This window comes from Cololabis saira, chromosome 20, assembly GCF_033807715.1.
Source record: "Cololabis saira isolate AMF1-May2022 chromosome 20, fColSai1.1, whole genome shotgun sequence".
In the NCBI taxonomy this organism is placed as follows: domain Eukaryota; kingdom Metazoa; phylum Chordata; class Actinopteri; order Beloniformes; family Belonidae; genus Cololabis; species Cololabis saira.
The window spans coordinates 7,344,339-7,361,996 of record NC_084606.1 but is presented as its reverse complement, the minus strand read 5'-3'; the positions used below and the strand labels follow the sequence as shown (position 1 = coordinate 7,361,996).

At 42.5% G+C, this 17,658-nt stretch overlaps 1 protein-coding gene across 2 annotated transcripts; it reads right to left on the bottom strand.

Annotated features, from left to right (window-relative positions):
• Positions 1 to 477: 477 nt before the first annotated feature.
• On the bottom strand, positions 478 to 17,116 carry cfi (complement factor I). 2 transcript variants are annotated; one of them, XM_061709833.1, is made up of 17 exons: positions 16,911 to 17,116; positions 13,910 to 13,952; positions 13,705 to 13,861; positions 13,480 to 13,633; positions 13,334 to 13,397; positions 11,712 to 11,871; positions 10,530 to 10,723; positions 8,489 to 8,590; positions 7,204 to 7,326; positions 7,084 to 7,116; positions 6,201 to 6,221; positions 5,091 to 5,233; positions 4,883 to 4,986; positions 4,194 to 4,298; positions 3,933 to 4,108; positions 2,093 to 2,343; positions 478 to 658 (listed from the first exon to the last, which is right to left on the bottom strand). In XM_061709833.1, exons 1-17 carry the CDS (start codon positions 16,965 to 16,967, stop codon positions 590 to 592), a joined length of 1,956 nt encoding a protein of 651 aa, XP_061565817.1. In that variant the 5' UTR covers positions 16,968 to 17,116; the 3' UTR covers positions 478 to 589. The 2 variants fall into 2 exon arrangements, with proteins under 2 accessions (XP_061565817.1, XP_061565816.1); XM_061709832.1 differs by having other exon boundaries at positions 13,705 to 13,952.
• Between the last annotated feature and the right edge of the window lie 542 nt (positions 17,117 to 17,658).

The following is a 17,658-nucleotide window of genomic DNA, read 5'->3' as shown; positions in this document are numbered from 1 at the left end:
AAAAAGGAAAAAAAGAAGGAAAAAAAGGAAAAAAAAGGAAAAAAAGAAGGAAAAAAAGAAGGAAAAAAAGGAAAAAAAGAAGAAAAAAAAGGAAAAAAAGAAGAAAAAATAGAAAAAATAGAGGGAAAAAAAGAGGGAAAAAAAGAACGAAAAAAGAAGAAAAAAGAAGGAAAAAAAGAGGACAAAAGAGGACAAAATAGGAAAAAAAAGAGGAAAAAATTTGAAAAAAAGAGGAAAAAAGAGAAAAAATTGTCCTGCAGGTCTGGATCTGGACCCTAGTGGTCTGTAGAGGACCTGCAGGTCTGGATCTGGACCCTGGTGGTCTGTAGAGGACCTGCAGGTCTGGATCCAGACCCTGGTGGGGATCCAGGAACTACTATGAAGACCTAACAAGGTACCTCAACAATATTTTCACCTTTGAAACTTATAAAAGTGGAAGAATCCCGTTTTTCAGATCAAATCAGAATGGTTCCAACATACAAACAGGAAAAACTTTATTAGTGCTTCAACGAAGACGAGGTGGGCCTGTAGAAGACCACGCTAAGTCCTGGTCCGGGACACGTGGACAAGCCTCCACCAGCTGCTCGGGTCAGGAGTTGAACCTGGTGACGGCGGGCCACCCGGTGTGGAGCCGGATCCACTCGAAGTAGTGAGCCACCTGAGGACGGAGAGGCCAGACGCAGAGCTGTCAAAAGTATTCACATTCATTACTCAGGTAGAAGTATAGATACTAGAGTTTAAAAATACTCCTGTAGAAGTTGAAGTATCAACTCAAGTTTTTTACTCAAGTAAAAGTATAAAAGTACTGGTTTCAAAACTACTTAAAGTATAAAAGTAAAAGTAATGTAAGGGGGAAAAAAGCCATTTAGGACAAAAGCCATTGAAAATGAATGTATCTTAGTATAATGTAAATATATTAAAGAAGCATATATGTGTACTATTGAGCATTAACATGTGTTTCAGAGAGCAGGAGATATGATGACTAGTTGCCTATAAGCAGAGCTGGTAGAGTAGCCAAAAATTGTACTCAAGTAAAAGTACTGTTACTTCAGAATAATAGGACTCAAGTAGAAGTAAAAAGTAGTCATCCAAATAATTACTTGAGTAAAAGTAAAAAAGTACTTGGTGAAAAAACTACTCAAGTACTGAGTAACTGTTGAATAACGTCTGATTTATTTATTTTAACACAACCATTCAAACAGACAAAAGTACAAAATAATCATTTTCAGACAAATTAAATCAATAAAATAATAAAATAAATTAAAATGAATAAAAAATAGCTTAAATTAAAATAAGCTTAAAGTAAATTCAAGTACTTTAATAAATAATAAAATAACAGAATAAAGAAATAAATTAAGCACAAATTGCACAAAATTTCAAGCCTTTTTACTTTTCTTTTTTAACCAGGCAGAACTAGAACAAGCATGAACTCATATAAACTCTGTGTGTGTTTGAGTCTGTGTATATGTGACAAAACATGCAAAAACAAACATTTTTCCCAAAGAATCACCCAGTGATGTCATGAGATTGACGCGTACGCGGATAAAAGGGATAAAAGAAAAGTAACAGCTCAACGTAGCCTAATGTAGCGGAGTAAGAGGAACAGTTTCTTCTTCACAAATCTACTCAAGTAAAAGTAAAAAGTATAGTGATTCAAAACTACTCATAAAAGTACAACATTTCCCCAAACTTACTCAAGTAAATGTAACGGAGTAAATGTAACTCGTTACTACCACCTCTGCCTATAAGTATTGTAATGGTGCAAAAAGTCAAACTTCAGAGGCATGTTATCATTTATCCTAACCTTTATTGGAATGTACATCCAAGTCCGGATGGAGCAATTTAACTGGATAGTTTTTTTTTAACAACGCTGTTTTTAAAATGTAAGGAGTAAAAAGTACAGATAATTGCGTGAAAATGTAAGGAGTAAAAGTAAAAAGTCGTCTGAAAAATAATTACTCCAGTGAAGTATAGATAACCAAAATTTCTACTTAAGTAAGGTAACGAGGTATCTGTACTTCGTTACTTGACACCTCTGGCCAGACGTGACGGAGGGATTCCCAGCAGGGTTCCTGGGGGGGTGAGCGGTTACCTGGGTGTAAACGCCGGGGAACCCGGGCTGGCCGCACCGCTCCCCCCAGCTGACGATGCCCCACAGGTAGGACACGCCCAGCTCGTCCTGGCACACCAGCGGGCCGCCGCTGTCGCCCTGGCACGAGTCCACGCTGCCCTCCAGGTCACCTGCACACATCATCCCCGGCCTGAAGCGGCCTCCGTAGGACGCCTGGCAGCCCGCGATCAGGGACACGTTGGCCCACAGCAGCACCTGAGCAGATCTTCCCTCTGCGGAGAAGTCCTTGTTAAAACCTCTGAATGTAAATGTACTTTATTTATATAGCCCTTTACAGCCACCTCTAGGTGAGCCAAAGTGCTTTACAGAATAAAACATACAGAAATACAACATACAATCATACAACGTATGTATTAGGGCCAAACTAAGACAAAACAAGTCATAATAATATGAAAATAAAGTCATAAAATTACAAGAATAAAGTCATAATATTATGGGAATAAAGTCGTAATATTATGAGAATAAAGTCGTAATATTACGAGAATAAAGTCGTAATATTATGAGAATGAAGTCGTAATGTTATGAGAATAAAGTTGTAATATTATGAAGATAAAGTCATAATATTATGAGAATAAAGTCATAAAATTACGAGAATAAAGTAATAATGTTGCAAGAATAAAGTCGTAATATTACAAGAATAAAGTCATAATATTATGAAAATTAAATCGTAAAATTACAAGAATAAAGTCATAATGTTGCGAGAATAAAGTCATAATATTATGAGAATAAAGTTGTAATATTATGAGAATAAAGTTGTAATATTATGAGAATAAAGTCGTAATATTACGGGAATAAAGTCGTAATTTATGAGAACTGTAACAGGAAGAGCAAATACGTCTTTTGTGGAAGAGGAGCAGTGCTACTATCTAGGAATGTCGCTACTATCTGGAAACAGTGCTACTATCTGGGAACGGTGCTACTATCTGGGAACGGTGCTACTATCTGGGAACGGTGCTACTATCTAGGAACGGTGCTACTATCTGGGAACGGTGCTACTATATGGGAACAGTGCTACTATCTGGGAACGGAGCTACTATCTGGGAACGGTGCTACTATCTGGGAACGGTGCTACTATCTGGGAACGGTGCTACTATCTGGGAACAGTGCTACTATCTGGGAACAGTGCTACTATCTGGGAACAGTGCTACTATCTCGGAATGGAGCTACTATCTAGGAACGGTGCTACTATCTGGGAAGGGTGCTACTATCTGGGAACGGTGCTACTATCTAGGAACGGTGCTACTATCTAGGAACGGTGCTACTATTTGGGAACAGTGCTACTATCTGGGAACGGTGCTACTATCTGGGAACGGTGCTACTATCTGGGAACGGAGCTACTATCTAGGAACGGTGCTACTATCTAGGAACGGTGCTACTATTTGGGAACGGAGCTACTATCTGGGAACGGTGCTACTATCTGGGAATGGTGCTACTATCTAGGAACGGTGCTATTATCTGGGATCGGTGCTACTATCTGGGAACGGTGCTACTATCTGGGAACAGTGCTACTATCTGGGAACAGTGCTACTATCTGGGAACGGTGCTACTATCTAGGAACGGTGCTACTATCTGGGAACGGAACTACTACCTAGGAACGGTGCTACTATCTGGGAACGAAACTACTATCTGGGAACGGTGCTACTATCTGGGAACGGAGCTACTATCTAGGAACGGTGCTACTATCTGGGAACGGTGCTACTATCTAGGAACGGTGCTACTATCTGGGAACGGAGGGTAACTGAAGCTCCTCTCAGAGCTCGGTACTCCGGCTGCACCTGCAGCTGCACCTGCAGAGTCGTACCTGCGGTCCGCCCCCACCCGGAGATGCTGCAGGTGTGGTTGGGCTGGAACAGCTGCGTGGACCAGGGGACGCAGACCGGTCTGACGGCCGGGTTGTCCTCCAGACACTTGTCTGAGAACGGGAGCTTCTCCAGCTTCACCAGCGCGATGTCGTTCTCGTAGGTGCTGGGGACGTAGCTGCAGCACGAGCAACACACTTGAGCCAGTCCTGGTTAGCGGTTAGCTCACCTGAAACCGGCTCGGCGCTCAGCTGCGGTCTTACTTGGGATGGATGCGGATGTCCTCCACGGGAACGATGTCGGTGGTGCTCTGAGGGCCGTGTTTCCTCCAGAGAGAGAACTTGACTTTGAAGGCGGACGGATTCGGCCTGGTGGAGAGACGCTGCTGTTAACATCTGGAGAGTCATGGGAACTGTGACTGGGAACTGTGACTGGGAACTACGACCGGTCCCTCAACCGGAGGTCCCAGTCTGAGAACCCTCCCAAATAGAAGTGATGATAACTCAAATATGCACATCTGGCTAAACCTGGTGCTGATATTCTAACTTCCAGGATCAGTATACAAAAAGTTTCTAAAGGTTCATTTCTGATTTAATCAGCAAGACAACATCTGCACCAACAGCTGCAGATGTTCACCAGCTGCAGATGTTCACCAGCTGCAGATGTTCACCAGCTGCAGATTTTCAGCTTCTGCAGATGTTCACCAGCAGCTGCAGATGTTCACCAGCTGCAGATGTTCACCAGCTGCAGATGTTCACCAGCAGATGTTCACCAGCTGCAGATGTTCACCATAACATGTTCACCAGCAGCTGCAGGTGTTCACCAGCTCCAGATGTTCACCAGCAGCTGTAGATGTTCCCCAGCAGATGTTCACCAGCTGCAGATGTTCACCAGCAGATGTTCCCCAGCAGATGTTCCCCAGATGCAGATGTTCCCCAGCTGTGGTTCCCACCTGACGCAGTGGGCGGCGGTGATGACCCAGCAGCCTCCGATGTAGGCGCCTCCGCAGTCGATCCTCCGGTGCTCCTGCAGAGCGATCTGCCACTGGATCTGGGTCTGGGGGGACAGCAGGGTGAGTCACATGAGCAGAACCGGTCCCCCCGTGGGTCCCGTGGGTCCCGGTCGGGGGTCCCGGAGGACCCGGACCAGCTCCGACTCACCGGCTTGGCGGGAACTCCTCCCACGACCCTGCGGACGCGGCTGCGTCTCCCGCGCTGCACCACGTCCACGTCGTCCACCAGGTCGTGGTTGGGAACGCCGCAGTGCAGCAGGGACTCCAGCTGCCGCCGGGCCGACCGCGTCTCTGGACACAGGCGGGACGTCAGTAACTGCACACGGCTGGACGGCCCAAACGTCACAGATACCGACGAGGGAGTCGGAATGTTGCATCCCGATCAGGGATCGATACGAGGGATCCCCCGATACCGATACTGGGCCGAAACTGCTCTCATATACTCGTACTTTAAAAAATTCTCAGCTACCAATTCATTGTTGTTGTAGTTACTGATTAGCGACTCTAGGGGGAGATGTGGAGCCGCAGTCAGCGTGGTGATGAGAAGAGAGTGATACATGAGTGAGACTGGCAGCGCCTGACTTAATGACACTGTAGCTCTTTTATTTGCTTATTTGTTTACATTCCTGCTGGGTGTTTTAAGTTGAGCTGCTGTTTTTATTTCATTCAAATTTATGTTTAAATCGGCGCTATTTTACTAGTTAATATTTGCACTATTGTTACTAGATTTATCAAGCTACTTCCAAGAAAACAGCTCTGTTGAGTGTTAAATGCTAAAGTAAGAGTAAAGTAAAAATAGGGGATACACTGGATCTGTTTGTTTTGCATTTGATCATCTTTTCATGTGTTACGAAAGTATCGGATCGGGACTCAGTGTCCTATCGGGACCCTGTGTCGGTGATTACTCAAAATCAAATGACTCGGAATCGGGTCGGGGCCAAAAAGACCTAATCGGGACTAATCCTAATCCCTAGAAACGAGGCTTTTGTATCAGTTAACGTGATAAAATACACCGAAACATTTAAACCGGAGGGTCAGGGGGGGTAACGGGGCTCCTGGTGGTCAGTCGAGGAACTGCAGCCGTTCTGGAGCTGCAGGTTCACGCCGGAGCGGCGGGATGTGAGCGGTGCCTGGTGGAGGGGGCGTGTCCCTAATGGAGGGGGCGGTGCCTAGTGGAGGGGGCGGTGCCTAGTGGAGGGGGCGGTGCCTAGTGGAGGGGGCGGGGCCTAGTGGAGGGGGCGGGGTCCGGCCCACCTACCGTTTCTGCGGGAGACGTACTCTGAAACAGAAAGAGGAGGACGCGTCATTGTCTCCAGCAGTCACCATGGAAACATCAGGGGCCGGATTCACAAAACATTCTTAAGAAAAAAAATCTTCTTAAGTGTAATTTTTTTCTTAAGTTCAGTCTTAAGAAGAAAAAAGAGAAGAAGTCATATTCTCCAAAAAAGTATGTTCTCAACTTTCTTCATAAGTTTCTTCTTAAGAAAAAACTTAAGAATAAATGGTATTCTTGAAATAAAAGTTCTCAAATTTGTTCTTGACTTTTTACTACTACTAATACTAATAATAATAATAATAATAATAATAATAATAATAATAATAATAATAATAATAATAATAATAAGCCTCTAATGTCACCTTTTTCAACACATTTTAGACAAGTTTAGACTAGTAGGTCATAGTTTGAGGATATACTTTGTAATTAATCACACAAAGAGCCTGTTAATTGTTTGTTAGCATGTTAGTTAGCGTGGTAGTTAATTATTATTAATTTTCCCCAATAGTATTTTTTTTCCCACATTAATATCATCCACCATAACCTTGAAAAGTTCCTGCATCTCTTTTTCTCCTTCTCCATGTTTAGTGAGTGACTGACGGTTAAGACCAAACTACCTATAAATGTTGTTTGTTGGCGCGTGCAATGCAATGACTTTTTGATTTTAAGAAGTTCTTAAGTAGGAAAAATAAGAAATTCGTAAGAAATGACAGTTCTTAAGACGGTTCTTAAGAAAATATTGAGGAATTGCACTTAAGAACTTTCTTATGAACTTCTTAATTTTAGATCTTAAGACATTTCTTAAGATCGTTCTAAAGAACATATTGGTGAATCCGGCCCCAGGACGGTTGGGGGCGTCACTCACCTGGCCGGGTCGTCTGGACCCCCCCGTCCGGTGCTGTGGAGACAGAACAGGTCACTCTCCAGACGGAGGTCAGAGGTCAGAGGTCGGAGGTCGGAGGTCAGGAGGGGGAGGAGGTCTTACCGCCCGCTTCCACGTGTCCTAGCACCTCGTCCTCGCCGTCCAGGCAGTCGACCTGCTGGTCCCTGACGGCGTCCGGGTGTAGGCAGACGCCCGTCTTGCACCGCAGCGCGCCGTTCCGGCAGCCTGCAGATAGGAGCCGGCGTCAGCCCCCGCCTGCACCCGCCGGGGCGGGTCTGGGGGTCTGGGGGTCTGGGGGTCTGGGGCAGGGGTCGGCAGGGGTCGGCATGCATGTGGCTCTAGAGCCGCATGCAGCTCTTTAGCGTCGCTCTAGTGGCTCCTGGAGCTTCTTTAAAAATGTTTGACCTTTTTTTTCCTCTTTTTTTTTCCTTTTTTTCTTTTTTTTCTTCCTTTTTCCTTTCCTTTTTAATCTCGACATTTCGACTTTTTCTAGAAATTTTGACTTTTTTCTCGACATTTCGACTTTTTTCTCAACATTTCGTCTTTTTTCACCAAATTTCGACCTTTTTCTCATCATTTCGACTTTTTTCACCAAATTTCGACTTTTTTCACCAAATTTCAACTTTTTTCTCGCCATTTCGACTTTTTTCACCAAATTTCAACTTTTTTCTCAACATTTCGACTTTTTTCACCAAATTTCGACTTTTTTCTCAACATTTCGTCTTTTTTCACCAAATTTCGACCTTTTTCTCATCATTTCGACTTTTTTCACCAAATTTCGACTTTTTTCTCAACATTTCGACTTTTTTCACCAAATTTCAACTTTTTTCTCGACATTTCGACTTTTTTCTCAACATTTCGTCTTTTTTCACCAAATTTCAACTTTTTTCTCGCCATTTCGACTTTGTTCACCAAATTTCAACTTTTTTCTCAACATTTCGACTTTTTTCACCAAATTTCGACTTTTTTCTCGACATTTCGACTTTTTTTCTCAACATTTCGTCTTTTTTCACCAAATTTCGACCTTTTTCTCAACATTTCAACTTTTTTCTCGCCATTTCGACTTTTATCACCAAATTTCAACTTTTTTCTCAAGATTGTACTTCAACATTAATCTTGACATTTCGACTTTTTCTCAAAACTTCGACTTTTTTCTCGACATTTCGACTTTTTTTCTCGAAGTGCAGAATGAAAAAAAAATCTTCCCCCAGTTATAACTAATATAGAAACATGCAGCATGTGTTGCCTTCATTCTAATTCTGATACAAGACTTTTCATTTTTTGCGGCTCCAGACATATTTGTTTTTTGCGTTTTTGGTCCAATACAGCTCTTTCAACATGTTGGGTTGCCGACCGCTGCTCTAGGGGGTCTGAGGGTCGGACTCACGCTTGCAGCACATCTCGTCGCTGCGGTCGCCGCAGTCGTCCACCCCGTCACACGTCTGGGTCCGGTTCACGCACTTGCCGTTGGCGCAGAGGAAGCCACATTCTAGGACACAAGCAAACTCTGGGGAAACACCTGAACCAGGACGACCTGACGAACCGGGCCGCCGGTGGACCGGGACCAGGCTCCCGGTGGACCGGGACCAGGCTCCCGGTGGACCGGGACCAGGCTCCCAGTGGACCGAGTCGAGCCTGGTCCCGGTGGACCTCCGGGACGAAACGGTTCAGCTCTGGCAGAACTTGTTTTGGAGGGCAAAGGCTCACGGTCCGGTTAGTTCAGTTGGAAGGGTTCTGAAGTGAATCGAGGCCAAAGGTGAACCCGGTCCTGACTAGGACCAGGGATCCGATAGCTGCTCGCTCCAGAACCCTTCCAGACCAGTCTGGAACATACCAGTCTGGATCTGGACCCTAGTGGTCTGTAGAGGACCTGCAGGAGGGGAAAAAAAGAGGAAAAAATAGGAAAAAAAGAAGGAAAAAAAGAAGAAAAAAAGGAAAAAATGAAAAAAAGAAGAAAAAATAGGAAAAAAGGGGAAAAAAAAAGAAGAAAAAATAGGAAAAAAGGGGAAAAAAAGAGGAAAAAAAGAAGAAGAAAAAAGGGAAAAAAGGGGAAAAAAGAAGGAAACAAAGGAAAAAAAGAGGAAAAAAAGAAGGAAAAAAAGAAGAAAAAATAGGAAAAAAGGGGAAAAAGGAGGAAAAAAAAGGAAAAAAGGAAGGAAAAAAAGAGGAAAAAAAGAAGAAAAAAAAGGAAAAAAAGAAGAAAAAATAGGAAAAAAGGGGAAAAAAGAGGGAAAAAAAGAAGAAAAAAAAGGAAAAAAAGAAGGAAAAAATGAAGAAAAAAAAGGAAAAAAGGAGGACAAAATAGGAAAAAAAGATTTTAAAAAAGAGGAAAAATAGAGGAAAAAGAGGAAAAAAGAGAAAAAAAGAAGGAAAAAATAGGAAAAAAGAAGGAAAAAAAGGAAAAAATAGGAAAAAATTGAAAAAAGAGGAAAAAAGGAAAAAAATCTCCTGCAGGTCTGGATCTGGACCCTAGTGGTCTGTAGAGGACCTGCAGGAGGGGGAAAAAAGAGGAAAAAAGGAAGGAAAAAAAAGGAAAAAAAGAGGAAAGAAAGAAGAAAAAAAAGGAAAAAAAGAAGGAAAAAATGAAGAAAAAAAAGGAAAAAACAAGGACAAAATAGGAAAAAAAGATTTAAAAAAAAGAGGAAAAATAGAGGAAAAAGAGGAAAAAAGAGAAAAAAAAGAAGGAAAAAAAGGAAAAAAGAAGGAAAAAAAGGAGAAAAAAAAAGAGGAAAAAATAGGAAAAAATTGAAAAAAGAGGAAAAAAGGAAAAAAATCTCCTGCAGGTCTGGATCTGGACCCTAGTGGTCTGTAGAGGACCTGCAGGAGGGGGAAAAAAGAGGAAAAAGAGGAAAAAAGGAAGGAAAAAAGAGGAAAAAAATAAGAAAAAATAGGAAAAAAGGGGAAAAAAGAGGAAAAAAAAGAAGAAGAAAAAGGAAAAAAAGAAGGAAAAAATGAAGAAAAAAAGGAGGACAAAATAGGAAAAAATAGGAAAAAAAGATTTAAAAAAAAGAGGAAAAATAGAGGAAAAAGAGGAAAAAAGAGGAAAAAAAAGAAGGAAAAAATAGGAAAAAAGAAGGAAAAAAAGGAAAAAAAAGAGGAAAAAAAATTGAAAAAAGAGGAAAAAAGGAAAAAAATCTCCTGCAGGTCTGGATCTGGACCCTAGTGGCCTGTAGAGGACCTGCAGGTCTGGATCTGGACCCTAGTGGTCTGTAGAGGACCTGCAGGTCTGGATCTGGACCCTAGTGGTCTGTAGAGGACCTGCAGGTCTGGATCTGGACCCTAGTGGTCTGTAGAGGACCTGCAGGTCTGGATCTGGACCCTAGTGGTCTGTAGAGGACCTGCAGGTCTGGACCTGGACCCTAGTGGTCAGTAGAGGACCTGCAGGTCTGGATCTGGACCCTAGTGGTCTGTAGAGGACCTACACTGACCTCGGGGCTTGTCCTGGTAGCAGGTTGCAGCAGCGACCCTCTTGTCCCCGACGTCCTGCTTGTCGTGGATTTCGCACTCGGCCAGCGACGTCTCGTAGCCTCGGCATCGGACGCTGACGCAGCGGCCCGGGAGCGTCTGGTCCCCGCCGGCCGCCACGGCGCTGTAGTCCACGGCATCAGCAGACGCCGCCCCCCTGAGGGACGTGAAGGTTTTAAGGCTGGGATATACTTGCAGTTCAGACCGCGTACGCATCATGGCCGCCACGCGTATCCTGCGTTCATTTGACGCGTCGACGTGCACGTTCTCTAAAAAGACCTACAGTTCTGGCTCTGGCCGATAGTGTCGCTGGTCCTGGTCTGATACCAGCTAGTGACGACCCGGAGGTCGCTGGTGCCATTTCCTTTGCCGAGATCGCAACCAAAGCAATGTTATAATCTCCTACATCATCCAATATTGTCATGTAAACTTGTTTGTTGTTCTAATCTGCTACTGCTACTACCGCTGCTACTAAATATTTAATCACTTTTCCAACTGTTGCTCTGCTTACTGCCCCCTATCGGTCACCGCCGGTACGACATGCTCTCCACACGTACTACGCGAGCGACGTTGCGGTTGGTGGTGCAGGAGAACGGACGTGAACACAAGCACCAACAGCAAGTACCGTATTTTCTGGACTATAAACCGCACCTGCATATAAGCCACATCCGCTCTATTTAAAAAAAAAAAAAAAAAGATATTTAGCCGCAGATATTTATGTTAGATTAGATATTTACTACATGTACAGAACGATTTAGAACTGTAAATGATGTACATGTTTGTACCTAAATAGATCCTTTCCTAACAGTGTCTTTCAACACGGCAGCAACTTTGCTGATTAAAACGGGACAGAACCAAGAGAAAATAACCAGTATTTATTTATCTATTTATCTGTTTGAAATCTGCTTCTACTTCTATCTGCTAAAGAAGAAGTAGCGTATTCTTCTTTGCATTTATTTTGTCTTAGTTTTGATTCTAATTTCAGTTAAAGCGCCCCGAGCGGGGGAAGAAAAATCCACAGAATAGCTGCACCTTTGTATAAGCCGCATGGTTCAAAACCTATGAAAAAAGTAGCGCCTTATAGTCCAGAAAATACGGTATATCCCAGGTTTTAGTCCCCCCCCCCCAGGAACCTGAATCCTCACAACGGGTGCCGGTCCTCCCTGCAGGCCACGTTGGCAGCAGCCATGTCCCAGAGCTCGCTACACACCAGCAGGTCCTCCCTGCCGCCGGCGCCGTCGGGGAGGGAGATCCGGACCACTCCGCTGGCCCAGTCTCTGGAGCTCTCGAACTTCAGGACGTTCCCTGCGGCCGGAGGGAAGAAGAAGAAGAAGAAGAAGAAGAAGAAGAAGAAGAAGAAGAAGAAGAGGAAGAAGAGGAACGATCAGCAGGAGCAGAGATACTTTAACCGCTTCAAACATTTCTGTGTCATAAACATCAACAACACCAACAAAAACAACACCAGTACCAACAAAAACAGCAACAAAAACATAAACATCAACAAAAACAACATCAACATAAAAAACACCAATACCAACAAAAACATTAACATCAACAAAAACAACACCAATACCAACAAAAACATAAACATCAACAAAAACAACATCAACATAAAAAACACCAATACCAACAAAAACATTAACATCAACAAAAACAACAACCGCACCAACAAAAACATCAATTACATCCACAAAAACATCAACATAAACAAAAACAACAACACCAACAAAAACATCCTCAACAAAAACATTACCATCAACAACAACATCAAAAAAACACCAACAAAAACATTAACAACAAAAACAACCGCACCAACAAAAAAAGCAACATCAACAACAACATCAATCCACAAAAACATCAACAAAAAAACAACACCAGTACCAACAAAAACATTATCAACAAAAACAACACCAATACCAACCAGAGTTATTATCGTTCACGAAAACGAACGAAATAACGAAAACTAAAATTGAAAAAACAATTTCGTTAACTGAACTAAATAAAAACGAAAATTAAAAGACAAAAACGATAACTAACTGAAACTATTTTGCATGTTTAGAAAACTAACTAAAACTAACTGAAATTATAAATATAATTTCCTCCGTTTTCCTGTCAATATAAGGCTCTTGGTATGATCAATTTATTCTGCTCTGGCCGTTTATCTCCAACTGGCAACTACGGCACCTTAACGCCTCACGGTCTGTGACGTCAAAACTAAAACTAATAAAAACTAAACTAAAACTAAGCATTTTTGAAAATATAAAAACTAATAAAAACTAGCAAACCCACACTAAAAACGAATTAAAACTAACTGAATTGAAGGAGAAAAAGTCAAAACGAAATAAAACTAAACTAAAATGAAAAATTCAAAACTATTATGACCCTGATACCAACACCAACAAAAACAACACCAATACAAACAAAAACATTACCATCAACAAAAACAACAACAACAAGACCGAAAAAAACAGCAACATCAACAAAAACATCAACAATAACATCATCAACAACATAATCAACAAAAATAACAAAAACAACATCAACAAAAACATCAAACACTATAATTATAATAATAATAATAATAATAATATATAATAATATATAATAATATATTAATATATATTAATATATATGAATGATATATATATATTATATATATAATAATATATATCATAATATAATATATTTAATACTATAATTATGTTGTTATAGTTTTATAAATATACAGTCTAGTTATTATAGCATGGTCATAGTATTTATAGCAAACCTTTGCAGAGCTGCCCGAAGTGGGACATGACGGGTTTCCTGCTCCGACACGAGACCGCCATCACCTGGGAACACGTGAGGATCAGCGATGGCGTCAACAGGGGGGAGGGGTTTCAGGTCTGCAGAGGGGCGGCGGGGGTCGGGTACCTGGCAGTAGGATCTGTAGTTCCTGCCGTCTCGCCCACAAACCGGCTCCACCCCCTCCAGGGGACACAGGTACGGCGGTTTGCAGGAACACTGTCCTTCAATGCAGCGCTCCCACGGGGCGCAGAACACCCGGTCACACGACGCACGGGTCAGCCTGGAGGACAGACAAAGGGGTCCAACTTACTTCTGCACACGACTGCAGAAAAGTAGATAAAGGACACGTACTTCTGGTCCAGGCACTCTTGTGGACCCAGGAAGTCATCGGTCTCGGGAGCTTTCGGGGTCGGGGCAGCAGTGGTGAGGGTTGGTTCTGGAAGCCCTGGTAACTCTGGGGTCGTCAGGGTCTGCTCCTCTGGGGTCGTCAGGGTCTGCTCCTCTGGGGTCGTCAGGGTCTGCTCCTCTGGGGTCGTCAGGGTCTGCTCCTCTGGGGATGACGGCTTCTCAGGCTCCCGGGAACTCGACTGGAGCTGCACCTAAACTCAAACCGGTCATTGATGAACAGATCAAAACAGATCGATGGGAAGCCTGACTCTGACTCCTAAAGCTATATGCAGATGATACCATGATGATACCCTGCAGATAAATGAGGAACATAACCCTTCAAAAGTTCATATAAGCTGGGGTCCGTTTCACAAAGCAGGTTTAGTGAAAACTCTGAGTCTGTTAACCCTGAAATGAGGGAAACTCTGAGTTTTCCGTTTCACAAAGGGAGGTAACTCAAACCAGAGAAAGAGAGGTAACTCTAGCCTGTTTCACAAAGAGAGGTAACTTAAGCTCTCAGTCAGTTACCGTAGTAACAGACTCTCTGAAACTAACCTGGTCGGGACCAGGTTTATCTCAATGAACCTGGAGTTTCTCTGCGTCTCCGCCTCTTTCAGAGCCGCACGCACATTTGATTTCCTCATTCATTCAGTCAGCAGGCGAGTTTTGACGAAGTTCTGCCGTCTGTCATTAAAAACAGAGTCAGTATTTATATTAGAAGTCCATTGTCACGAACACGGCATGTCCTTTTGATGAAGACACAATTGATGAAGGTGCAGAATTAATGCACAGATAATTAAATATTCGTCTGGAGATGGTTATCAGACCACGTAATACATGTTACATAGTCTCATCACAGGCAAAGCAATATATGTTAATCCTTTATTTGTTATAATTTTGACGATTGAATTGTTTAATGATTTCATAATATATTCAAATTTTTTTAGATTTTTTATTTGGGGTTTTCATAAACTGTGAGCCATAATCACCAAAATTATAACAAATAAAGGCTTGAAATATCTCACTTTGCATGTAGTGGGAAATAATATTTGTTTCACCTTAAGTTGAATTTACTACGAATGAAGTTTTGCAATATATTCAAATTTTACGACCTCCACCTGTATATTATTACATGAATAAATAAGAGCATTATCCAGGGGTCTCCAACTCCGGTCCTGGATCCACCTATCCAGCATGTTTTAGGTGTCCCCCTGCATGAACACACCTGATTCTAATCAATGGTCGTCATTAACTTGTCATCAAGGTCCGGACAGTTCTGTTGCTGACACAGCTCCTTGTATCATGGTGTTCTGAAGCAGGGAAAGATCTAAAACATGCTGGATAGGTGCTCTCCAGGACCAGGGTTGGAGACCCCTGGCATAATATGTGTCTATATTGGTTCAATACGGAACGCAACTTTTAATTCCCAATTACGGAACAATTCCGTATTCAAGGGACGGGTGGCAAGCCTATTATCATAAACCTGTCCAAGCCATCAAGGGGTTCCACAGGATTGCAGGTGAATGATGTAGAGATCTGTTAAATTAATTTGATATTATATTCTGTGCTGCGGTGTTACTCTGTTTTCGAAAAACATGTTCAAATTTGCCGTATGCGCGCATTAAAATCTCTAATTCCATTCGGGTGAAAAAGGACACGGCGTGAAGTATGTGGATCTTCAGATGCAAACTAATGTTTCCTCAAAGGGATTTTGTAAATTGAAATGATAAATAAAGTTTAAAAAAAAAAGTATGTGGATCTTTTGCCGTTGTTGTCGCCGGTTGCCATGGTGAATCGTTTTATCAGGGCTCTATAGATACTGGCTTTTGATAGTTGTGGCGCACGTGCTTAACTCCAGGTGAAACTACTTAGAGTTGAGTAAATCACCTCAAATCCGCTGTTCTGGAACCGAAAACTCAGAGTTTCCGATCTCAGAGTAGATCAACTAAGAGTTCAGGATTAGACTCAGAGTTTGTTGAACCTGCTTTGTGAAACGGACCCCAGGTCTTCTACGGACCACAAGGGTCCTGATCCAGACCTGCAGGACCTCTATGGACCACCACGTTAAAAGTCCTACGTTATACCAGAAAATAACATTTACCATCTGGTTAAAAAGACAGTTTTGGTCTCCGTGGTTACAGCTCACGTCTATGACGGCTGGAAGGGTTCAGACAAAGGTTTGGACGAACTTTCTCCTTCAAATAAATGGGAACGTCAAGAGTTTGGACTGATATTGCATCTCCTCTGGTAAAGTTATTTAAAGCAACAAATGTGTGAATGCTTCGGGGCGTGGTCTGTTGATTGACAGTTGGATAGCTTAATGCTAGTTATAATCACTTTATTATGTGTTTTTACGCTTTATCAGGCAGATATGGAGTAACTTCAGTCCACATGCTTTCTAAGAACATTTGAAAAGCTCCTTTAATATTGTCCAGTAATAATAATAATAATCTTTATTCATCAGTATTTATCTCAGGAAACACGCTGAAATCCTTAGCTTTTAACCCATCACTAGTCACCAGGGGTCCGTTTCACAAAGCAGGTTCAACAAACTCTGAGTCTAATCCTGAACTCTTAGTTGATCTACTCTGAGATCGGAAACTCTGAGTTTTCGGTTCCAGAACAGCGGATTTGAGTTAATTTACTCAACTCTAAGTAGTTTCACCTGGAGTTGAGCGCGTGCGCCACAACTATCAAAAGCCAGTATCTATAGAGCCCTGATACAAGGATTCACCATGGCAACCGGCGACAACAAAAGATCCACATACTTTTTTTTTTTTTTTTTTTTAACTTTATTTAACATTTCAATTTACAAAATCCTTTGAGGAAACATTGCATCTGAAGATCCACATACTTCACAACGTGTCCTTTTTCACCCGAATGGAATTAGAGATTTTAATGCGCGCATACAGCGAATTTGAACATGTTTTTCGAAAAAAGAGTAACACCGGGTAAATGAATTTAACAGATCTCTACATCATTCACCTGCAATCCTGTGGAACTCCTTTTCAGGGTTAACAGACTCAGAGTTTTCACTTGTGAAACGGACCCCTGGAGCAGCGGGCCGCCATGGTTCTGTTAGGTAGGTAACACAGCCCCCCCAAACGCCCCAAGCCCAGACCCGAGGGTCCCGTCACAGTTTACTGAACAGAGAAGAGAGGAGGCCTCACCGTTTCAGAGCGAGCGACGAGGAGAAGGAGCAGAAAGAAGAGAGAACATGACTCCATTCTGAGCAGGACACCCGGCTGCTCCGCGCTTCAGCTCTCAGAAATATCGATCCGGATGGAAGAAGATCGATCAAATGGAACAGCAGCAGATTCAGAGGAAGTTGTTCTCTCCAGAGGACGACTGGCTCTCATATCTCTTCTCCCCCTGAAGCCATCAATCAATCATTAGCTTGTGTCGTCACTGTGGGCTCACGAGTGTGCGGTCTGACCGCTGATTGATCGGCCCACTGATTGGTTATTGGAATGTGTCAGAACAGTTGTGCAGGGCCTGTGCATGTCCAGGAAACCCCAGAATGATGCAACCAAGGGATGTGAGGGTTTAACGTGACTTCCTCCCTGCACAGACGCCGGTACAGAACGTACCAACCAATCATAATGGAGCAGGGCGGGGCTAGTGCGATGACTCATTCAGGATCCTGCAAGGACTTCTCTCCCCAACATGTTCAAGGGTCAGGAAATCAAATGTCAACAAAAACATTACTGACAAAAACAACATCAACAACACCAACAGAAACATCAACATCAACCAAAAACAATAACAAGATCAACAAAAACATCATCAACAAAAAAAAACGACATCAACAAAAACATCACTGACAAAAACATCAACAAAAACATCCTCGACAAAAACAACATCAACAAAAACATTACCACCAACAACAACATCAACAAAAACATTAACACCAACAAA

What these genes read in the sequence shown, in the direction of transcription:
- cfi (XM_061709832.1), bottom strand. Translation starts at nt 16,967, where the DNA reads ATGGAGTCATGTTCTCTCTTCTTTCTGCTCCTTCTCCTCGTCGCTCGC. An exon ending in CTTCGGGCAGCTCTGCAAAG is followed by an intron (nt 11,872 to 13,333) that starts GTTTGCTATAAA and finishes CTCCGGCCGCAG; the next exon opens with GGAACGTCCTGAAGTTCGAG. An exon ending in GAGGAGTTCCCGCCAAGCCG is followed by an intron (nt 4,987 to 5,090) that starts GTGAGTCGGAGC and finishes CTGTCCCCCCAG; the next exon opens with ACCCAGATCCAGTGGCAGAT.